This window comes from Arctopsyche grandis, chromosome 3 (genome assembly GCF_051622035.1).
Source record: "Arctopsyche grandis isolate Sample6627 chromosome 3, ASM5162203v2, whole genome shotgun sequence".
Lineage (NCBI taxonomy): Eukaryota > Metazoa > Arthropoda > Insecta > Trichoptera > Hydropsychidae > Arctopsyche > Arctopsyche grandis.
In genome coordinates, this window is record NC_135357.1 from 28,059,605 (window position 1) to 28,085,100 (window position 25,496).

Consider the following 25,496-nt stretch of genomic DNA (forward strand, 5'->3'; position numbering starts at 1 on the left):
TAACAATCCTACATATATATAAAAATCATTGTTTGTCCGTCTGTCACTTATGCGTTCCTATACTTTACTATAATTTAATTTGATTATTAAGAATTAATTTGAAACTGAAACATTCACTTATCGAAACACATCGAGTAACGGGAACGGGAACGGGAATTGCATGTGCTATTATGGCATTGCAACTCATGTGGGGTTCAGCTAGTCTAATATATAATTTTGAAAGAGACTGTCAGTATGTAAGTATTTTTGGTTCGTAAATCCGTGACGTCATCGAACAAATGAATATTCAAATAAATTTGATAAAATGTTTACTATTAGATAGGCCATGTTTAAGCGGTTTATATTACAAATACCGAGCGAAGTCAGGTAAAAACAGTAGTACATAATAAAAGTTCCTTAGAAGTTTTTAATATATTTTCGATAAATAATAATATAATAAAAACTGGTATATACATATGTATAGAGGATGCGTGAGTTTCCTATTTTGTGTATAATTACATTTTTACAAGGCTGTTTTTAGTTTAATTGATATTGAATTTATTAAAAATCATTCACCATGAAGCTGAACTTCTTATATGAATCACACTATGAGCCAGTTTCAGAACAATGCATGTACATAGATTAGGTGTGATCACTGGAGTGATTCGCGTTAGCTTGAAAATGAGCGTTTTACTTGTTGGCCTTACATTTTTGTACCGACTATCATCCATACGTGTGTATAATAGGATCGAAATACGCAAAAAAATGAAAATGTGGGCAAATCCGAAATTACCACGCTTCTATAATGCACAATGTCAGTCGAGTCTGAAGGCTGTTGAGCGTTTTGCATAATTTATTCGTCTTTTTATTATTGGCACCTCATTTCTAACGACTTTTGAATGCTAAGCGTAATCCAAATTTTATTTATTTCTGAAGGAGTAGAAATGGCCTCTTTGTACCAGCCAGTACTCGATTCTTATGAAAATCAACGCACAAAAGAAACTGACAATAAGGAATTATATGTATGCAAAACAGCTACTGTTAAAATCTTTCGACGCTTACATTTTTGAACGAAAACTATATTGATATATGCAAATTCATTCTTCAAAAATGTATGGTCACATTTGAAAGTCTACTTGCGATGATTATTTGACGTTATTTCTATATCTAATATGGTTTTTATTTATTTTGCACTCAAAAAACATATAAAAAGAACAATATTTCTAGTTTATAGGAATACATTCATGATATTATTAGACTTGATATTGCAATTTTAGTGACTAATTATTTTTATTTTCTTCCGCAGCTTCCCTTTCTCACATCATTATCAATATTTGAACAACTCATCTATTTACCCGAATGCATAATGAATGAGCAAAAATCAGACTCAATTAAAAAATTCGAAAATTATCATATAGTAAAAGAATGTTAATATATACTTATACTCTAAAAAAATAGAGGGCTGTTAGTAAGATGAATATCAAAAGAGAGTATTGATCTAGAAGATTTTTTATATCATATAAGCATTCATCATGATTGGTCCATCGTCGCACGTGAGCAAATTCCTGCTCTCGTTGTTCTTCCTCCTGCTTGTCTTCTTCATTTTTATGGACGTCAACATGTACCTCCGTATTCAAAACTATCCAATAGTACGGATCGAATCCAGATTTTCGTCTGAAATGCAGTCGAGCATTCCAGAACACCTCAGCGAGGGGAAGAATTTCTCAAGTTATCCCATAATACACAACACCTTCACGCCGAACGCAAGCAGAAGAGAATACACATCCGATGGCTACAAAAATGCATATCTACCAGTTACAACGATTAACACCAACGGACAGACGTCGACGCTATCAACGCACACTAGATCACAACGGTCGTCGGCCGAACCTGGAAACGAATATCAATATATGACATGGGTACCGTGCAGCATCAATCCGTTGTGCTATCCGACAGTGAAAGCACTCATGCTGGATCACACCAACCAGTACATTTTCGCCCCTCTCGTCGCCATATTAGACATAGGCATCGGCATATCCAAAAACATGCCGTACATCACACCAAATATGATCTCATACTCACACGTAGTCTTAGCCATTATCGCCGGAAAATTAGTGTCTATTGATTCGTTAGCGTATCGAAGACTGGGAGTTGTGTTGTTTCAGTTGAGAACGTTCTTGGATGACCTGGACGGCCACGTGGCCAGATCTAGAAAGCATATACACGGTGAACGTTCCGAAGTGGGAACGCCGGGCTACTTCATCGATGGAATATGTGATTTGTTAGGTTGTATATTTTTAATCGTCGGTATATTTTATTATTTGAAGAACAATCCACCTAGGAGAGGGTATGTGAAAGTGCACACGCTCTTGCCGCACTTCAACGAGCCACAGAACGCTAAGGAACCAGTCGATTCTAACGGAGAGGTCGGCTTCGTATATAAGCCTAAAGTTTCTATGGAGAAGATGGTGCGGAAAATACTCATGTTTTCAGGACAGTTGATGCTGTCGTCGATGGCTTGGAATCGTTATATTGATGTGTATCAAGAGACCTTGGAGAGGGACGACGGTGGTGCAAATGTCGGACAAAAGCAGAGGCAGTTGTTTGTGTTCCGTTCGGGGTTTTTTTTCGCTATCGCTTGGCTTTGGAAAATTGTGAACGTGCACAGCTTGCTGCACTGCATACTGTTCGCGATATTTTGTGACAAGTTGTGGGAGTTTTTTAGATTCATCCAGTTCACGGGGTACGCTCTGCTCGTCGCGTCGGTGTGCTTCACCGAGATGCACGTGATGAAGGTGCAAAACTACGTGTACAAGACTTTCGTGTACGGCGGAGCCCAGTCTTAAGTTGTTGTTGTTTCTTATAAGATTATATGTATTTCGTGTAAGTTACTAATCGTTTGACGGGTATTTGGTATATACGACTGTTACATTTTTTAGCTTAGATTATTTTGTACGAAATTCTGAAGTTACTACGATATTATGAAACTCAGTAATTTCCATGATAATTCTCAGATAATTTTTATATATTATAAAAGCACAAATTTGAACCGCTTCGCATATTTTATAAAACAAACGAAACAGATAAAATGATTCATATTATATTGTATTGAATTTGAAGCATTTTTCTTTTGTTTTCTTTTTTTAAATTCATTTTTGAATTTTTTTATTGGAATATTTGTATTATTATTGCTATTGTGATTATGATAGTGTAACTGCATATATGTAGATAGATGTCAGTTTATTTTAATACGATATATGTATATTATAATATACTTTTGTCTCATGTTGATGTATATTTATATATGTATATATATGTATTAACATATGGTGCTGTTGTTTTCCTTTTTTTAGATATTGAAATCTGCTATGTGTGTACATGCTGAATTTTGATGAATGTGTTATATATATATATTGTGTTAGTATGAGGAAGCTTGGATCTTTTTTTCTGTACGGAAGTTTGTAAACTGATAAAACAATGTGATATAAATAGCAAAATGTTTCATAGTTTTTCATATTAATGCATTAGTGCAGTGGCAGTAATGTTGAAAAATATTGATTTTCACCTGTGAAACCTTCTCGCACTTGGAATTATGTATATGTTTTTATTTTACGGCGGAGTGTTATATGTGGAATTGTAAATTTTATGACTGCGTATTTATAGACAACCGTTGTGTTTAGTGTTTGCATATGATAGTCAAATACTAACTTGTTTTGTTCTTTTTATATGTTTCGTGAGGATTTTTTATGCGTGTATTATCTTGTTATTCATGTCCTGGAAATATTTTGTGGTAGCCAATTTCATTATCTCTCTCTGTACAATTTTTAATAACATTTCCTGTTCTCGTTTATTTTATTTTCCCTCTTTTGTTGTATGTTACTCTTTTTCGGTATCCAAGTGTGTTTAAATATTACATTCCATAGATTTTGTGTTTGCTTGAATTATTTTATTGAACTGTGATACTTCATGGTGGAAATTTCTACTAATTTTGGAAGAATAACGCTTTCAATATAAATTTAAATCATTCACCATTTCAATTTGCCAAGTCTTATTTCAAATACATATTTCAATTATTGTAATAGTAAACAATTACTGTTTTCACTTCCTTGATTATTTTTTTGAGTCACGAAACGAGAATATTTCTTGATTATACTGTCCATATCTTCCAATGCCATCCTTTTATATACTTCCTAATTCACTACATTTTCACATGGTAGATTAAATAAAATTTAAAGATGTTTATGTACATATATATATTTCTTAAAGTCATATTTCTATACATCTTAATTTTTTACTTAAACTATTAATTACATAATAAGTCCGATGTCTATTGAGATTTTATTAGATCATATAATATTATGTTATGTTATATTTACACATATAAAAGGATTAATTTTATTTAGAATTGTATCAAAAAATGGTTCTATATATTTTTCTTGCCATTTAAAAATATTATAAGTTGTGTGTGTCGTGTCACTTTTTTTTCTTTCCTATAATATTGTCAAAATAAAACTGGGACATTTAAGAATTGTACAAATGATAATTTATTCCTGTTAGTATAATATAATTTGATATTACATTTTTAGTATTATTTATTTATTGAATGTTGAATCATTATTTTCTAAATGAACAAAATAACGAATCCCGGTATAATTATTTTCTATGTCGATATCTAGTCTCAGAGCGCGTAATAATAAATGTGCAGCTTTCATTGTGAAATTGCAAATTTGCTATTATTTTTTAACGTGTAAAACAGTAACGTTGCGGTCTGTAATTCGTACTTGTATTAAGCTTTAGACTTATGATTATTATTCCAACTGTATTATTAGCGATTTTAGTGAACGTTTCTCGTATAAGTGACTTTATTACAAAAGAGTGACTTCCGCATGTGCCGGTTTAATCTGATCCATTGAATATTTTTATACATTTAACTAGTGTGGAACTGTAAAATGATTGAATATATTACTACTTGTATGTGTTGTAAAGTATATATTAGAATTGGTTAGGAACGCATAAGTCACTCTAACATACATATGCTACTTTCTCACTTACAATGCACATTACTATTGCATCAGCAGTCACTTGTGCGCAGCCGACCCAACCGTTCCGTTGAACAATCGTTAGTCCACACTCGGCCTAAAATACTTTCATTTTAAGTGGTGATATGTGATTATCAAAATATATATTTTTTAAAAATATACTTTATATTTATTACTGTATTTTGTCTTTTATTATACTACAATATATATACACAACCTTTTCAGGGTATAATTATTTTTAGCTTGAGCTGGTAGTCAAGGCAACATACATATAAAGATTTTACATTACATTATTATTACAAAAAATTGAACATTATTGACATTATTCCAATGATTTATGGTTTTTCGATTCTTTGTACTTATCCCTTTGAGTGCTGACGTCTTTTCTGTTGAAAGTCTGCCACGCTGAAACTTTCGCCAACATTTCCAATTAGAATTATTTAGAAATCCAATAGAAAGCAGGTATAAAAATTGTAGCTAAGCCAAACAAACCCTAGATAACTACCGCCGAGGATTTCGAGTTTTGTAAAGTTGTGTTTAGACTCTCTAATATATCTTGCAACAATATAAAATAAACAGAAGAAGTCTATTAATGAATGTATTTTTCAAAACTAGTTCCATCTTCTTCATTTTTGTTAAAATATAATGCTCACAATCTAAATGTCAAGCCAAAATCTTAAATACTCGGCAGTTAGAGATTTCCATCGAGAAATTATGCTATGGTTATAAATTCAAAAATTCCGGTGTAAACTAGTCTTTATAAACATTGACACGGATTATGGGAGCCATGTTCAATGCATTATTATTCAATGCTACCTGGAAAGGCTTAGTGGGTAGTATTCCTGTTTATTTTTACATACTCAAAATACAATGCAGATCGGCGTATTTCAGACTGATGGACTTGTTGGCAAAACGCCGATCGGCGTTGGTCAGCATTCAAAGGGTTAATCTTAAAAACATATCTTTTAATCTCAATATGGCTATGCCGCTTATATTTGATTCTTTCGGAGTTATCTAAGGCCGTTTATAAGAAACGCATTTATGTATAAGAAAGCTGTTTATAAGAAACCAATACAAATCCACCGTTTATTTTGTAATATTATATTATGGTTAAAATTAGTACATATACGTTCAGTCTTTTTTTCGTATTAACCCTTTGCCCGTGCCAATTTAATTTAGCGAACAAGCCCTGTACGCGGCACCTTTTTCGCGAATTTGGCAATCGAGTTTTAGACCTTAAATACAGTTTTTAATATTTACTCAAGTAACCAAATATGTTAATTAACACAAAGTATTATTTTAAACAATAAAATACATAATATATCTCGTAGTTTTGGCTTAATTGTCAAATAATCATTCTTCATTGAGACGTATCGTCTCAATTGTATGAAAACGTGACGTCACATAAACGAGGTTTCAGTATGGTTCCACAAAAAACTAATTTTGACTGGTATATATTCATTTTAAGCAAATTGAATAGATGGCATTCAACTCTCAGTAATATATTCAACCAATTTTGAAACTTAAAACAGTTGAAATAGGCGCATATAAGCCTCAAAATCCCGTGCAAAGTTCAGAAATTCTATGGAAGACAGCCGCGCTGCAGACTTGTAGCCCAAAGCTTCCATAGAAGACGGCCGCGGGCAAACGGTTAAAACGATAGTCTCAAGCATAATTATCTTGATCAATGGGTGCAGATTAGTATTAACAATTGGAATTCAGATAACAAAGCGATAATCCGTAGTCCAGTATAACTAATTTTTCTTAGCAACTCAAAATTCCACAATACATTGCTTATTGATCAATCATTATTTGTATTATACTTTGAAAGTAATCCAATTTTTCATAGAAATTTTGATTCATCTCTATAAATCAATCAACAAGTATTATGTCTATCATGCGGAATTCGAAAATTTCTTTTGAAACACCTCAACACAATAAGATATTTCAATAAGAAAAAAAACAGCGAGCTTAAATAGATAAATCGCGCAATTTAAAAAACACATATTTCCGAATCTCGAGCTAATCAATATTTTTTATTACCAGATTCGTGTTTACTGGGCATAGATCTACATATAAGAAAAGTCATATCTCGTCTCTGAACCAAAAAAAAAGCCGTCATTTGTCGAACAGTGTTATTTGTGTTTAAAATTCATACACATACACTATTCATGTACTTAATTTTTATTTATACCTATTTCATTACCAATAATTCAATGAATTGGATTACATGTCAATTTTTATAATTTTTTTTAATTCCTTTATTTTTTAAATTTTGAATTTATTACTATTAACGATTTGATACTTTGGTAAAAAAGTCGATCTTACTAACATCGTTCAAGTTGGAGTTGGAGTCTGTAAATTTTGATCCGACTTTTACAGCCCCGGTCATGACACTGAGGCTGCGGCCGCACTGGTAAGGCAACGACAATATAATGAAATATAGTCGCCTTGCCTAGCCAATATGACCAGCTATAGCAATATAGTAGCGATTCACTGGATTATTTCTACTAATGTACAGAAACCAGCGTCGTCTGTCGCCTTACCAGTGCGGTCGCGGCCTGAATCATACCTTAAAACTTATTTGGAGCAAAATTAGCATAACAAACTGTTGTTTATATTCTTTTCAGTATTTACTAGAAGCGGGATATTGTAATAATCATGGACGTATTGTCGTCACAGGACCACGAGTGGCAGCTGCGGTTGCGCTGGCCACTCGGGTCGCCTTCGAACAAGGAACATACTGCGACACCAATGGGACTGTCGGATACGCTGTCAGCTTCGACAATAAATATGGACCTAACACTAAAATAAAAGTAACAAATCGTCCCTCATAATCCACATTGGTATATGTATATGTATATTTAAAGACAATATCGAATCATTTTTTATTTTAGTATGTGACTGAAGGTATTCTGCTGCGTGAAATGTTTTCGGATCCACTACTAACTCAATACAGCTGCATTGTGCTGGATGAAGTTCACGAGAGGAGTCAATTGACTGACATAATCATGGGACTTGTGAAGAAAATAATGAGGGTTATTATATTTTAAACATTTTTGAAAGTCGATGGCTATGTAATATGTGTACAATTATTTTAATACGTGAAAATATTTTAGAAGAGGAAAAACTTAAAAGTGGTAGTTTCCTCGGCGACGATGGATGCCGAATTTTTACGCGATTTTTTTAATCTTCATAAGAGAAAGAAAATTGATCCATCGTCCAATGAGAATGCCACGTCAACGTCTGCCATATTGTCCGTTCAAGGAAGAACTCATCCGGTAGACATTTTTTATGCTAAAGGTACTACTTTTCATAATAATCATATATGTATGTAATATTCAGAAGCTATATCTACTCGAGAACATAATAAATAAATAAAAAATGAGTACATTTGAAATTCATAAGTCATTTCTCAGACATAAATATATTCAAGAATGATAAGAAGTGTATATTTTTAGATCCCGTCCCCGATTATATAAAAGCCACCATTGATGTTGTGATAAAAATTCATGAAAATGAACCTTTTGGTGATATTTTGGCATTTCTAACCGGACAGGTAGTTGATTTTTTTCGCATCTTAATATTTATTGCATTAAATATTTTATTATTCTTTCATATATGTATATTGTATGTAGGATGAGGTTGTGTCAGCTGTGAAAATATTGAGGGATTATGCAGAAGAGAATAATAACAAATTAAATAAATTGACCAGTTCCAAAAGTGTCAAAGTTGAATTGGCCATACTGCCAATGTACGGAAGTTTGCCACACTATGAGCAGCTTAAAGTATTTCAGATTGCTGGAAAAAATTGTAGAAAAGTTGTCATCGCGACAAATATAGCTGAAACTTCCATCACAATACCGGGAATCAATTACGGTATGCAATAGGCATTTTATTATATTTATTTGTGCTATTTCATATAATGTTTGTTTTTGTTTTTACAACTCCAGTTATCGATTGTGGATTCCACAAAGTGAGATACTTTGATTCTTCTGTATTTTTTGATAACCTTGTAGTTTGTCCAATCTCAAAAGCAAACGCAATCCAAAGAACTGGACGAGCCGGAAGAATGGCAAAAGGAAAAAGCTATAGGTAAATAAGAATTGTACTTGTCTGGTTATACATACGTATGATCCAAGATTTTACATTTAATGGTTATCTTTAAGGTTATATTCTGAAGAAGACTTTCAAAATATGACAGCCAACATTTCTCCAGAAATGCAAAGGAGTGATTTATCAGCAATAGTTTTACAATTGAAAGCTTTAGGAATTGATAACATTTTGAGGTATTTTGTGTCTATTTTTTTTTTGACTTGAGAATTTCAGTCGTAAATTTTTTTATTTAATTCATTAATTTTCAGATTTACATTTCCTTCTCCTCCTCCAGCCAAAATAATGTTGTCTGCAATTGAGGTTTTGTACGCTCTTGGAGCGTTGGATAATAAAGGTCAACTTACTAATCCTTTAGGTGTAAATATGGCAGAAATACCTCTACGACCATCTTTAGCTAAAACTCTGTGTATAAGTGGTAAAATTAAAACATTATTCCTAAATTTCTGTTTATACAATAAATTCAGTTTACTTTATTTATATTTTAAACGTGATTTCAGGTGAATTTGGTTGCCTTGAGGAAATATTAACAATTGTTTCTATGATGCAAGTTGAAAACGTCTTCATAAAACCCGGTGGAGGACAAGCAGCTATAAATGCTAAAATTATGAAGAGAAACGGTTTTGAGGTATGCTCATACATACATACATATTCTAATAATAATATTTGTTTTATCTTCACATCTTTCCATATAACATTAACCCATAGATATAGAATAACCTAGATAAGCCATTACGTACACTTTTGGTCGGAGATGTTGTCGCCACCAACTGAGAGGTGCGGGGGGTTTAACTAGCGGGGAAGTGGTGAAAAAAAAGGTCGACGCAGTGGTCGTCAGTGGTCAGCAACCAGTTTATGTACATATGTACATGCACTGAAGTTTTATTTTATTTATAACTTTATTTTATTGGACACTCCGCGTGACAGTAAACCAAACTAATAGAGCCATATTAAGAAAAAAATATATAGCTATACACACTATATTAAACTACAAATTTATTTATTTACATATATACCAGGAAGGCCTTACAGGTAAATCCCAATGCGCCTTCCTGGCCAATTACAAATACAAATGCAGCATTTTATTACAAGTCGTTGAATTGCGAGATACTAAAAAACTCGTTAATTAACGAGACATCTATGAATTGTACATAAATTTTATTGTACATCAATCAAACTTCAAATAGTGGTGACATAGTAAGTAGGAAGGATTTTTAGCCAATTTTTTTTTCCGGGAACCGTTTCAACCTTGAAATCAGAGAAAATTGGCAAACTCTGATAGGAAACGATCAACCTGGAGTCACAAATCCAGGTCTGACCAACGGGAACTCAGGGATTAAACCCGGCACCTTCTTGACGCTAAGCAGAAGCTTAACGACCGAGCTATGCTGCTGGCTGTATGTTACTATAATAAAACCATCATTAACTATTACAATATTTAAATATTAGTAACTTCCACAAAGATCAATTTTAAAGCTGACACTTTAATATTTAGTTCATTGTTCGTAGTTTTAAACTTAATGTCGATTTCTGAATTTCCTTCAGTGCCAACAAGATATACGCGTGCATTTAGGTTGTCGACCGCTGTTTAATCACTGCATACATCGCGCCGATATTTCATTATATGTTAAAATACTACTATAATTGAAGACATTATATATAGGCGGATGGCATCACATATTCTTATGATATGTGATGCCATCCGCCTTTTTATGTTTTCTTGAGTAATTGTATTTCACTGAATACGTTGGCATTTTCGAAAAACGTCAATCGACCTTCCGACTTATGTAGAAGCTAACTAGCTACTGAGAGAGAGTGTGCATGCACTGTACTTTCCTTTGTGTGTGCATGCACCAACAGGGTGATCGGCTTAGAGCGTCAGGGCGTATCTATGCATTAACCTCAATATTATCGCAACTTATAGGTTGCCGAGGGAGATTTAATAACAATGCTAAACGTCTACGACGCATACTTGAAAAACTCGAACGTTTCCAACAACCGTCGTGCGAAAAAACATACCAAAGATTGGTGTCATAAAATGTTCTTAAACGAAAAGGCACTATACAAAGTAACCGAGATACGATCGAGTCTCGAGAAATTAGTCACTAAGAAATTCGGAATTAAAAATGATAACAAGCTGATGATGGACGGAGGTATTATACACACTCTAATATGATACTTCTATCGATTGTTTTTGGGTGCATATTATATTTCATTGTTGTTTTAATGCTTGTAGCTAAAATGGAACAAATTCTGAAGTGTCTCTGCGCTGGAATGTTCATGAACGCGTGTTACCTTCACCATTCCGGCTCGTATAAAACTCTCAGGGGCGATCAGGCGAATCTGTATATCAGTCCCAACAGTTGTTTATACAATGCTCAACAACCCCAATGGTTAGTCATTAATTTAATTATAATGATTGATTTCTATGAGGGGTCATAAACATTTCATCTTATTTACTTTCTTACAAATGAGTCATAAATCTCGTTTTTGCTACGGCAGACTGTATTTTCAAATCATTGTTTACTGAGGATGCTTTATCAGTACGCTTTAATTGCTTATTTTACCTTTGAGTCGTGGAAAACTGCGCAATTAATCTCAATGCTCTTATACTTACATATGTAGTAGTAAATACTTTAAAGATATCCTAGAATTGTTATTAATTTGTTGTTTATTTTTTGCAGTGTTTACAATTCCGTTTTATATTTTCGATGTATTTTTTTTACATTCAATTCTTATGTAAAATATTTATAAATTTGTTTCAGGCTTCTGTTCAGCGACGTTCAAAGCTCTTTGAACAAAACTTATATGAAGGATTTAATAGTCATACAAAGGGAATGGTTAACTGAATTTGCTCCACATTATTATAAAGAATCTTAAAATTTTGTATTATCAATAAAACATTCTAAATTACATATGTGATTGTTTTTGTAATAAAAGACTTTTTCATTTGCATGATGATATTTTCAACATAAAATAGTGTTATGTCACAGCCTTATTTATAGATATAAACAAGAAATATTATAGGTATATATTGTAATATACAGTTTTTTCTGCATTATATAGGAACATACATACAATCATTTTCCATTGAATATTAATTTTAATTATATATTACAAAAAATAAAACGGATTTTTTCTGAGAAAACAATCAAATGGTTTTTTTTTCTCTCAATTGAATATTGTATCATAAAAGATGCTTACATATTTTATTTAAAACAAAATATAGTAATTTATAGTACTTTATAAATACCTGATCGATTTGCTCAATGGAAAAATCATGCTTACATCAAACAAGCAAAATTATATAAAAAAAACACCTTAATCTAAATATACCTGATGGCAACTAAGCTCACATGACAATGGATAAAATATGGTAAATAGACGAAATCAATTTACAATGAACGAAAAAAAGCAACTCAAAAATTGCTATTTGTTATTTCGTTTGTTGATCATCCATATATGTAATATTGTACATACATTAAAATAAAGTAAAACATTGATGAAACACCTTAACGGTGTCTAAAGGAACCATACACCGTCAATTTTTTTTTTTTTTTTATAAATTAATCTTTCTTTTTTCTTTAACACCTGTGCAAAATGGTATATAGAGTTATGATATATTCAGGACCTGCGATTTTTTTTGTTTATTCAAATGTACATACATGGAGAATTTTGACGACTATGCGAATTCTTATAACCAATATGAAAAATAACTCATTAATAATTAAAGTAACAGAAAATCGTTATTAACTTTCATAAGATTCTCCAAATTTCCACGTTAAACTGGATTATGCAATATTTTCATTATTATTCGTATAAATATAGATACGAAATATGAAAAATTTGCAAATTGAATATTAATTAAATGTTCCACAATAAATAAGTTTCGCATTAAGATAGTAAATAATTTCCCTTTTTAAATAAAAAAAAAAAACAGAACATGCGTTTCACATCAAATGGAGGATCTTTGTGTTTGAATAATATTTTATATACTATTTTCTCTGTACATATCTATTTGCTGTAAAACGCTATAAATATGTAAGTCTAAAAAGAAATTATGGCAATGATAAAACATTGCGAATTTAATTTTGAATTCAAGATGATATTTGAAGGATCTATATTTTAGTACGATTAAATGTAGAATATTTAATAATTATATAACTAAAAATTTCAACGGCACATTTTAACATAATGTAATGATTTATGAATATAATTTATGAATACTGTATATTATAATTTATTATTAGGAACGTTCGCAGGAACAACTCACTTCATCGTTATACTTCTCGATCATCGAATATGAAACAGTTATTTAGAATGGAGTTGGCCAACTTAGATGAAGGAAATAACAGAAATAAACAATACATGATAATATGACATTATAAGGTTTACTATGTTGTTATGTTAACGCTATGTTGGATAATGTTAAGTTTATATTTGAGATCTGTTTCTTCGCACTGTGTTTCGAATTACTGTATTCCAAAATAGAGGTAGTCTTTGCACCATTTTACGGCATTATCTTCGTCGGCGCAACACATTGGGTATGCATTCACGGATTTGGTTGCTTTAGCACACCTTTGACATATCTCAAGGAGATCACCCTGTGTTAGAAACAAAATAAAAATTTAGTTGTGTCATATAAAGAGTATTAAGGTATACATTGAATATTGCTACTTACGTCTTCATTACACTGACTGTTTTCTTCGAATTTTTTCAGAAGAGTCTTGGCCGGATGTGCCCAGATTGGGCTTCCGTCGGATTCCGGCAAACTCAACCAAAACATTATAAATATGAGAGCCAACATAGAAATCTGCAAAGAAAATATATATATATTATTATTAAATGATAACTCTCTTGAATTTGTCTGATTCAACGTATTTATTTTATAAGTTATAATTTTTAAGCTTGCAACCTCTCGCACTCGTACTTAATTTATTGAGAGCAAACAATAGTATAGTATTAACAATAAATTGTTACTCGATATTGTATATTGTACAACAGAATGTGATTTTCAATGTACAAAAAATTTGCTCCATTTGTGACTTCCGTTAGGAAGACAATTTTATAACGAACTAATTCATAAAGACATGTATAGGACGGGTTAAAGGTTTCGACCGTTTCCCGGCCTATGGAAACTCAGTTGAGTTTGAAAGAGGATCGTTTATTTTTGTTCAATTGTTACAATGGTTATTGTATGTACGAAGAGGTTGAGCTTCGGAGAAGTGATCTGGTTGAACTTCAGAGGTTCACTCTGGTGTTGTGAGCTGCTGCGTTGCTTTATATACGTTCTGGGTTGGAGCGTGCCGCGTGTAAATGCTTTGTCTTCGTTTCCAGGACACGTGTTGATCTATTTTCGAGGCGCGTGCTCGGTACACGTTTGTTTTATGGGGTCAGCGTCAGGACGTCGTTCGTTTGAGAATGCAAGCGTATGCCACGCGTTAATGACTGCCACGTGTTTGGGTATCCTGATGACATCACTGCTGGGTTTCGTTCGTTTACGATCGAGTGATGAACTCTTTCTTCTGGAATGGTCGAAGGGGTCGTTACCCTTGAGTTATACATGTTTGTACAGGATCGATTATGTGATCACTGGTTTTGATTCGTAATAGCACAAGTTGTGCTAGATTCCTACACATGTTTAATAGTTTAATAATATATATATATATATATATATATATATATATATATATATATATATATATATATATATATATATATATATATATATATATATATATATATATATATATATATATATATATATATATATATATATCGCAATCAGATCAGAGAGCGGAGTAATAATTAGGAATAGAGAAGAAATCATAGACAGAGTTTACACGTTCTATGCAAAACTATACGAGAACGACAACGGCCAATTCCCCGCTCTGGAATCGACACACGGCCAAAGGGTTCCTGCAGTATTGCCTAGCGAAGTAGAGGCCGCGCTAAAAACTGCAAAGAACGGTAAATCCCCAGGGGAAGATAATATTCCCATTGACTTACTAAAATGTGGCGGCCCCCCCCTAATTAATATCTTAGCTAGGCTTTTCAGCAAATGCATCCAGAACCAAGCTATACCAGAAGGATGGAATAACGCAACTATCATTTTAATACACAAAAAAGGCGACAAAAGCGATATCAAGAACTACCGACCCATTAGTCTACTTTCAGCGGTCTACAAGCTCTTCACGAAGGTTATTACAGAAAGGCTGAAGAATATCCTCGACGAGAACCAACCTGTAGAGCAGGCAGGGTTTAGGGCAAATTTCAGCACAATGGACCACCTCCAAGTAGTTGGCGAACTAATCGAGCGCGCCAACGAATATCAACGGCCATTGTGCCTAGGTTTCGTCGATTATGAGAAAGCCTTCGATACAGTTAGTCATAATGCAGTACTTAACGCTCTAAAAACACAGGGAGTGCCGGAACCCTATGTGGGACTGTTAGCTGCAATATATAAGAATGCCACAGCTTCGGTTAAAATTTTTTCAGGTACAGATAGATTTAGCATAGGAAAAGGAGTAAGACAAGGAGATACAATCTCGCCCAAGTTATTCAATGCGGTGCTTGAGGGAGTTTTCAGGAAATTGGATTGGGATACAGCCGGAGTAAGCATCAATGGTCGCTTTTTGAGTCACCTTCGGTTCGCAGACGATATAGTTTTAGTAGCTCGTGATTCAGCTGACCTACTTATCAGACTAACACAGCTGGACAGGGAAAGTAGAAAAGTAGGATTAAAAATTAACGTAGATAAGACTAAACTAATGTTCAATAGTTATTGCATGCCTGATAGCATCCCCTTAGATGATAAACCAGTAGAAGTAGTAAATAATTATTTATATTTAGGTCAAATAATTGACATGTCTGGTAGTAAAAATGAAGAGATAAAGAGACGTATGAAATTAGGGTGGAGTGCATTTGGACGGATGAATGCTGTTTTTAAATCAAAAATGCCACTCTGCCTGAAGAAAAGGATCTTTGATCAATGCGTTTTGCCAGTGATGACGTATGGATGTGAAACTTGGACACTGAACGCCAAGATGCAAAATAAAATCCAATGCACTCAAAGAAGTATGGAACGCTGTATGCTTGGCATAACGAGGAAAGACAGGAAGCGGAACACGTGGGTGAGAAATATGACAAGGGTAGTGGACATAGTGGATAGAGTGAAGAGATTGAAATGGCAATGGGCGGGTCACGTAGCTAGGAGGATGGACGAAAGGTGGACAAAAGAAGTGCTTGAATGGTACCCGAGAGAAGGCAAAAGAGTAAAAGGAAGACCGCAAGGAAGATGGGTGAACGAAATTAGGAAAATGTGCGGAATGAGATGGATGAGTGTTGCGCAAAACAGAGACGAGTGGAAGCGTGTTGGAGAGGCCTTCATCCAGCAGTGGATGGCGAATGGCTGTAAATGATGATGATGATGATATATATATATATATATATATATATATATATATATATATATATATATATATATATATATATATATATATATATATATATATATTATCCGTATATAATTTTCAAAGACGTTTTATTATCCGTATAACGCTAGTAAAAAGACTTGATAAAATGAAACATATTATTTTAAACATACATACATTTCTTTCATTCCGTTTATCGAAATTAACAATGTTGGACCAAATATGTCACTGAGATTATGTGATGCTGCAATCTGTCATTTCTTACAAATAATTTTTTTCCTATAATCTATGCGGTAGGCAGCTATTACCAAATATGTTTTTGTTCCACTTTTAGGCCTATAACGTAATTTGTATAGGCGTTGTGCAAGCTCTTTGATTTTGAGTGAGTACATCATACATATATGCTTTAAAAGGAGTGATAAACGCTTGATTTTTTTATATTTGGGACAAAGTGAATGCTCTATGAACCAACACTATATCTGTACACATTTAAGAGTATTTGTATAAATGTTATTGTTTTGTTTTTATATTCGATAATATTATAAGTAAAATAATGACCCCACTACCCCAATGTCTGATACAAAATTAGACGAAGAAAAATTAAGGTCAAACATTTTGTCGTAAAAAATTAAACAAAAAAAGGACAAAGTCCTATTAAAGTAAACAAATAAAACATTTTTGGATACCAGATGGATCCAAGGCTGCGGCAAGCTGATTTCATGCTATATTATAATAGTTTGATACATTTTTCATAGATAATGTTGGATGATAAATATACCAACGCTGAATCTATCTTCTCTTTTATAAAGCACGCAATTTCGAAATACGATTAAATTACGGAATAGTGCGTGTGATTGTTTATATTTATTTTCTCATTAACAGTATAATAAATAAGGCATGACAGGCAACTTTGACCCATTCAATGATTTACTGCAAATTAATTAATGCGTATAGGCTTTGTATAACTTTTTTTAAATATATGTATAATTTTTTTTTATGAACGTGTCATGGGTTATCACATAAATTACTTTTAAATATGTACTTCAATTTATAACCATAAATACTATAAAAGGTCACCTAAATTAGTATCATTTTTTTTTAATTATATTACACATGTGGATCATTTTTATGTAGGATTTGTTTTAATTTTACCACAATCAAATCTTTTTTATCATTTGCATTGGTTGGATATTTAATTTATATGACTGGAATTTTTATTGTATTTTTAATTTATCTACATATATACAGTACCGGTTATTGAAATCGCATCACTTTCAATTGTTCAATGTTTTCGTTTATTTTAAATACACGTAGCTATACACGAGGTTTTTTCGTTTTATTATTTGATTTCAACTATTTAGCATTTTTTACGATTAAAAAAGATTTTTTATATTTTTAAATTAAGACGAGATACGAATTTTAAAAAAACATGTACAATATGTTTCCAAAATTTTTTCATAGTCTGTAGTCTTCACTGCCTCATGCCGTAATACGAAAAACATCCCCAAATCATTTTGCCCTTCGGTTTTTAACTGTTCTCGTAACACACTGATCACTGAAACGTTCGTTCGGCTTTCTCCTCACCCAGGTTATACCATCGGAGTCCCAAAGATTAAACTTGCTCTCGTCAGTAAAGATTACATTCTCCTAATCATCTTGGGTCCAAATTTTGTGGAATTTTTCCCAATAAAACCGTTTTTTTTTTTTTCGTAGACCTGCCGTTGGAAAGCGCTTTTTCGCTGGTCGTCGTGCACGGAGTCCTGCTTGTCGAAGTAGTCTCCTTATAATTTCGACGATGATGTCTTTTCCAGTCGTTTGTCTGAATTCTCCTCTAATATCCTGGGCAGTTTTTAAACGATCTCTTAAACACGAACGTTTTATCATCCGATTTACTTGGGGGTTTTTTTTTCTTACGCTACGACTAACTGGCTTGTGATTACCGGGTTCGGTTTATCGATTATTTTTGAGGAAACGTGCTTAAATTGTCTTTACTTCTCAACTGCAACGTAATTTTTCGTGTGGATATCCTCTTGAAGATAGCGAAATTATTTGCCAATTTTTCGCCACGTTAAGTTTCACACAATTCGCCATGTTTCGCACAAATCGTAGATACTCACTCGAAATTCGCACAAGAACTTAATACAATACATGATAATTTATAAAAATATGTTTGTTCAAACCCCTTGGGCCTATCGGCTTTGCCGCCTCCCCCAAGTATATTAAATTAAATAAATACCTCAAAATGTTCGAAATACTACCCTTTTGAATAAAAAAAGAGTATTTTAGAAAGTAGGGTACCTTCTACCGAGAAATTCCGAGAATTCAAAATATTTAGAGGTGATGCCATTTCAATTACCGGTACTGTATATGTAGTATATGTATACAAAATATCAATATATGAAATTACTTAAATTAAAAGTTATATTTATTAATTATAATTATAGTTTTTAGCTTTTTATTTTTTGAGGTAAATTATTACAAAACGGCTAAAAAACCAAAGGGCAAGTATAATTTCCATTAACTAATATTTATTATATATATCAAATTTAACAAACATATTTCATTAAATTATTTTAAAGAGAAAATATTTACTTTTAATATAGATAATTCGATCAATTAGTTACATAAATATAAAAACAAACTTTCTAATCTATATATTATGCAATTTATAGTTATAAAGTGCAATCGATAAACTTATTTTCAACAATATATCGCATATTTGTCAGAATTCAGTGCACATTGTGTTATTACTACATTTCATGCGTAGATCTATTTTTAAACCATTTATTTACACACGTATGTGCATTATACTATCAATGTTTAATTATTATGAAATTCCACCGTCTGTTATTAACAGATTTTATAGTTCAAGGATAACAAAGTATTATAGTATATTTTCCACAAAACCTTGAAAATTTTCTACATTGATGAGTCTTTAGATAACGCTTGCCTATAATATACTCGTCATATATGTACAATAAATACAGAAACTGATACCCATATCAAAAGTTTACGCCGAAGAACCTTAGTTATGTGAATTTCAATGCTATCATTAATCAATTGCTTGATAGACGGGCGAGGAGCATTACTTGCCTGTTTGCATTATTCGGAAATCAATACAGGTTTATTTTTCATTCGAATATTCTTATGTATTTACATGTTTTTTAATTCATTTAATTCAGACAGACTATGCAATACACTTTTAATTCGGTAAAATGTTTATTGTTTATCGTTAAAAATTTGAACCTCTTGGTCCAAAGTATGTAAAATGTTTTATATTTTCTATAAAATCATAATAAAATTCTCATCTTACTTACCCTCGTAACCTGTCTCTCCCACACAGAAACTTTGGTGTCTGAAACTTGTTTAGCCCTTTGATCCTGATTGTATTAAATTTATTTTTTTATATATTATATGTATATAACTAATGAAAAATTCTCAAGAATAAACTTTTGAAAAATATAAGTAATATGAGAATTTTCAAACAATTTTGTGAAAAATATAAATCATTAGCTCAGTATATACAGATCCTGTTACAGTACAATTCCGATCATTACATACACATATTAATCTATCCATGAGTTTATCGCAGTTTCATTTACGAATTTAATCGTTTTAGTAAAATCATATATAAATTTATCGTTTAACACATTCAGCCCAGCGCATGATTTCATACATATGCCCATGTGGCGGCACTGTCACGCGTATCGGCACCCAATTACGCGTGACGACATTAAATCACTTTATATAATGAGTTGTCCCTTAATCTTTAGAATTTTATAGGAATTTTAGTGTTGGGGTGCTCAATGAAGTGGAACCGTAAAATTATAGTCTGCTATAGCACTATCCGCGTGGCCACCGGTGGTACACGCCGGGTTGAACGTATTAAGAGGGCTGTACACCCGAAACCTTAATTTTATTGCCGTTCCTTTCTTCGATATATATGTACATATATATTGAGTGAATGCAACAATATATATCAATATATATATTGAGTGAATGCGACAGTTGCGCTTCGACCAGGTAATACGTATTTTAAATCGACAAAATTGAGGTTTCGTATTCTCCAATTTTCTCCTCCGAAACTGGACTAATTTTTAAAAAAATTTCATCATCGATATGAGAAAGATATTTTCTGTGCACCTGTGCGCGTATTTTTTAAATCGACCGTTAAATAAGCACGCTGGACTCTTTTCGTGGGTGTAAAAAAGAGGCGATTTATAGATATTTGGCGGCTCCTAGCTCCTATAAAAAATAACTAATCAAAAAAATAAAAGCACAAATACATGCCAATGGTGGATATCCATAGCATATTAAAAAATAATTTCTCTAGTGCCATAATTGAGGAAGGGAGAAGTGTAATTCGTTTGTATGGACAAGGCGCTGCTGTCCAGCCCTCTTAATAATTACAGAGATATATTTCATGAATATCTAGCCAAACTTACGATTTGCGATATGTGTAATAAATATTTAGTCATCAACAAATGTAAGCAGGATATTGTATTATATAAATACTAGTGGCCTATGTGCACATAATTGTGCACTCCATTTGATCGCCAGAAATAAATAAAACAATTAATTAAAAATACTATTTAATTTTCAAAAAAAATTATTAAATTTTGAATATTATGATTATTATATGCCGCGTACATGACGAAAATTCACGCGCAGCACGTAGGAACGCATTGTGTTATTATTATATACGATGGATAACTATTTTTTTTTCAACCAATATGTATTATATTATATCTTAGGAATAGCAAATATACTTGACGTCACCCGAGTATATAACAATCCACTTCGAAAACCAAAAATATACATATGTAAATAAATAGTGGCCACCATCCAAATTTTTTATCTCAGTAACGCAAGGTTTATAAGCTAGTTGCTACAGCCAAACAAAAAACTTTAATATTGCCCATCGATGAAATTAAATTATTATATAGGAAGTATATATGTATGTACATACAAACGTTATCAATCACGTTTCTGAAATGATATATTATACATATGTATGTATGTACATATGTATATGTATATAATATATCAGACTGCAGGTAAAGTACCACAGGTTTTACTCAGAATAGACAAAAACTCTTTTAATTGTATGTATGTATGTATGCATATTCAAATACATTTGTACCAATTTTAGTAAATTAAATTTATATCAGACTAGCTGAACCCGGCATGCTTTGTAATGCCACAATAACGCATGCGATTCCCGTTCCCGTTCCTGTTTTCGTTCGCATTCCCGTTCCCGTATGTCGGAAAAACGCAGGCAGCGAACAAATTTGAAATTATTTAATTGTTTGTTTATTTTACCCCAAGAAAGCAGGTCGCGACGCGAAAACCTTTGAAATTATTGCGTTGCATTGCCACTCATTCCCGTTTCCGTTCCCGTTTTTGGGCGATTTTTTTCACAGTAAGCTACACGGACATGCATACAACAAATCCTGATAGTTCCATCGTAATCGGTTGAGTGATTTAGGAGCCAAACAGACATTCATTCTTATATATGTATATAGATTTCAAATCAGATTTTAAGCATAGACGTAGACATATTATACGAAATAAAGAAATAAGCTACAAGAAGCGAAGGTTGGTTCATACATTTCACACTAAATCTAGTTGAAATTTCTCACCGTTGGTATACGCCAACATCTCGTCCTTGCTGCCATTTTAAATCACAAACACAAATAGGCACAATGTAATATATTTGAGTGGGTTTCAAAATGCACTAGTGTGAGGAGGACGCTTTTGAATATAATTTTTAATGGGACACTGGCGAACAAGTGATCACGTTGCGACTACGTAGAGCGAACCGTTGGCAACAGTGACAGCGGCGCGGCAAAACCACAATCTGAACGGGAGACTGCGCACCGCACCTTATATGAGACGAATAGACAGATAACCGACGACCCCAACTAGCCAGGGTTAGCGCGACACTGCCGTTAACCGTTAATTACTCAATTAACAAGCTTTTTGGCTTATTTTCGAATATATTATTTAATTATTGCAGAAATTTTATTTTATTTAAAAACTAAGTTTCTATTGTTTTCTCGTTTCTTTTATGCATTGAATACAAAGATCTCTTATATTTGCATAAATTTTTTTGCTAATACAAGTAAATATACTTTTTCCCAGATGTATTCATATGTATTTTAGTTAAAAAACAAATTTCAAGTTTAAAAATAAGTACATATTGAATTATTAGTTTCTACTAGATGGAAAGTGTTGAGATATGTTTGGATTTCAAATTGTTGTTACAACCGTCTTTCTTTCACGCATGTACCTATACATGGTAATTGGATTATTAGTCACATTGCGATCGCCTAAAAGACAATTTTTGGGATGCGGTGCATCCGCTCTAAAATCGCCAGACAAATTGAACGACAGATTAACGGACGGCTGCTTTAAATGCAATTCTCATCTTCTCGAGTGATAGATTGCACATCAGATGACGGGTAACCTTTCGATGTGCACAGATGCAATTATTAAAATTGAGTTGGATCTTTCAGGCGAGTTTAATAAGGCAAGATTCGATAAGTTCCGAATCCTGCCTTAAACTCGCCAGAAAGATCCAACTCAATTTTAATAATTGCATCTGTGCACATCGAAAGGTGACTCGTCATCTGATGTGCAATATATCATTCGAGAAAACTAGAATTACGTTTAAAGCTGCCGTTCTGTTAATCTGGCGATTTTAGAGCGGATGCACCAAACCCCAATTTTTGCTATGAAAATCCCGAATACATAGCCATAAAATAGCCAGCAGCATAGCTCGGTCGTTAAGCTTCTACTTGACGTCGAGAAGCGCCGGGTTCGATCCCTGGGCCCGGGCCTCGAGTGAAAATGAATTTTTCAGAGTATGCTGTTGGTCAGACCTGGATTTGTGACTCCAGGTTGATCGTTTCCTATCAGAGTTCGCCAATTTTCTCTAATATCATTGTTGAAATGGTTACCGGAAAAAAAATTGGCTAAAAAATCCCTCCTATACGATATGTCACCTATAATTTGTTATTAATTAATGTTAAATAAATAAGTTTGTTTGTACACTAATAGATAGTTTGTAATAAAATAAATAAGTTTGATAGATGTCTCATTAATTTGCGAGTTTTACGGTGTCTCGTAATTCAGTGATTTATATAAAAATGCTGAATTGTAATTTGTAATTGGCCAGGAAGGCGCATTGGGGTTTACCTGTAAGACCTTTCTGGTATATATGTAAAATAAAAATTAAATAAATTAAATTTGGCACTCGAGTTTTCGTTAGTTATCGTTATTGATAGACTTATGATTGATATATGATAGTTATCGTTAATATGATGGACTTTTCGGCTGCCAAATGTTCCGTTATAGAGATTTTAGTGACTTTTGGGCGAGCGCTTTGTGACCAATCATCACCGAACCTTGGGGTCTACCTGTCAGGCCTCCCTGATATATACCCGGTATACGGTTCGGTGACAAAAGACAATTTTTGACATGAAAATCGCGAATACGGAATATTTGGCACTCTAGTTCTCGTTAGTATGATAGTTATCGTTAGTATGATGGACTTTTCGGCTGCCAGATTTTAGTGGCTTTTGGTCGAGCGCTTAGTCACCGAACTCTTATACATATGTATGTCACGGTTCGGTGATTATTCCGCAAAAATTTTTTTAGTATTTTTAAGCGTCTATTTACTGAAAAGAATTTTATCTGAGGCGTTGGATAAAAATGAAAATTTGTAAATTTGATTTTTTTTAATATATACTATTTTTTTTAATTTACGGATAGCCCCGTTGCCCCTCCCTCGCTTGTACCGGCGTGATGTATGTTTATTTATTAGCAGACGTTTTATATAAACCGCTTAAACATGGCTAATCTAATAGTAAACATCGAACGTCATGGATTCTACGAACCAAACAAACAAACATACATGCATACATACAAAGTCTTTTTCGAAATTATATATTTGATGAATGTTTATTTTTTTGTTCCCCTATGCAAATCTGCAATTTCACTTCAGAACCGGTACTTAAACCGTTCTTACGGTACTGCTTTGGTACTTAAGCCGTAAGCTACAAAATGTTTTGAAAAAAGTCTTTTTACAAGCTTTTTATTATTTACTATTTTTTTCCAAGTTTCACTCGTAAAAGTAAAACCAGGCAATTTGACTTGTTAACAATTTAAAATACGTATTAATAAATGTCATAAATTTTACAGGTTTTTGTTTTATCTTTACACACCATTAACTGAAATTCAAGATGGACTTTTCGGCTGCTAGATGTTCCGTTACAGAGATTTTAGTGACTTTTGGGTGAGCGCTTTGTAACCAATAATCACCGAACCCCTTATATATGTATGTATGTATATATATACAAATAACAATAGACTGCTCCAATAGTGATCAAAGCAAGAGAGCAAAAAAGCAAGGGTTTTCTTAGAAATTAACAATAGTGAACCATTTTTGTGCGAAAAGCAACTGCGCTTAGCCTAAGTCTGGTAATGTGTTACCTAACATGATGCAATTTTTTTTACTATCATTAAACCCATCATGTGCCTTAGCCTAGCTACAGGAAAAATTTGCATTTGCAGAATTGTCACGCATTAGAAAATGACAGACAATAATTTTCTATCACTATTTTATCATACAATATTTATCTTTTCACGTCGTCCCCCTTTTGCTTTTGAGGTTATTTTGGGTTAATTGTGTTGTTTTCAACAGATATCAAATAGTCTGACTCAATACATTTATTTTATTTACTTATATTTAATTGTTTACTAATTTATATCAATTTCATTTTAATTGAGAGACCATTGTTTTATTTTTGTGCTTGGCAAAAGGGGGCAGTTATTTCTTTTAAAATTTTGTGCTAGATTCACAAATCTTTTGTTTATTTTACAATAGTCAAAAAATATGACAGCCCTAATCGATGTTTTTACTTTCGCA

At 32.7% G+C, this 25,496-nt stretch overlaps 3 protein-coding genes across 3 annotated transcripts in view; 2 read left to right on the forward strand and 1 right to left on the reverse strand.

Annotated features, from left to right (window-relative positions):
* Positions 1 to 12,275, forward strand: part of LOC143909526 (putative ATP-dependent RNA helicase DHX35) — a 47,782-nt gene extending 35,507 nt beyond the window's left edge. The window contains exons 4-15 of the mRNA XM_077427559.1: positions 7,649 to 7,834; positions 7,916 to 8,056; positions 8,138 to 8,321; positions 8,480 to 8,577; positions 8,657 to 8,897; positions 8,972 to 9,113; positions 9,188 to 9,307; positions 9,383 to 9,549; positions 9,632 to 9,759; positions 11,056 to 11,284; positions 11,368 to 11,524; positions 11,897 to 12,275. Of these exons, the coding sequence (XP_077283685.1) occupies positions 7,649 to 7,834; positions 7,916 to 8,056; positions 8,138 to 8,321; positions 8,480 to 8,577; positions 8,657 to 8,897; positions 8,972 to 9,113; positions 9,188 to 9,307; positions 9,383 to 9,549; positions 9,632 to 9,759; positions 11,056 to 11,284; positions 11,368 to 11,524; positions 11,897 to 12,011 (1,908 nt within the window). The 3' untranslated portion in view covers positions 12,012 to 12,275. The remainder of the gene's footprint in view (positions 1 to 7,648; positions 7,835 to 7,915; positions 8,057 to 8,137; positions 8,322 to 8,479; positions 8,578 to 8,656; positions 8,898 to 8,971; positions 9,114 to 9,187; positions 9,308 to 9,382; positions 9,550 to 9,631; positions 9,760 to 11,055; positions 11,285 to 11,367; positions 11,525 to 11,896) is intronic.
* Cpes (Ceramide phosphoethanolamine synthase) lies at positions 1,461 to 5,190 on the forward strand. The gene is made up of 2 exons (XM_077427572.1): positions 1,461 to 1,707; positions 1,795 to 5,190. Exons 1-2 carry the CDS (start codon positions 1,512 to 1,514, stop codon positions 2,823 to 2,825), a joined length of 1,227 nt encoding a protein of 408 aa, XP_077283698.1. The 5' UTR covers positions 1,461 to 1,511; the 3' UTR covers positions 2,826 to 5,190.
* On the reverse strand, positions 12,079 to 22,456 carry LOC143909539 (uncharacterized). The gene is made up of 3 exons (XM_077427577.1): positions 22,207 to 22,456; positions 13,813 to 13,944; positions 12,079 to 13,735 (listed from the first exon to the last, which is right to left on the reverse strand). Exons 1-3 carry the CDS (start codon positions 22,240 to 22,242, stop codon positions 13,604 to 13,606), a joined length of 300 nt encoding a protein of 99 aa, XP_077283703.1. The 5' UTR covers positions 22,243 to 22,456; the 3' UTR covers positions 12,079 to 13,603.
* Positions 22,457 to 25,496: the final 3,040 nt, after the last annotated feature.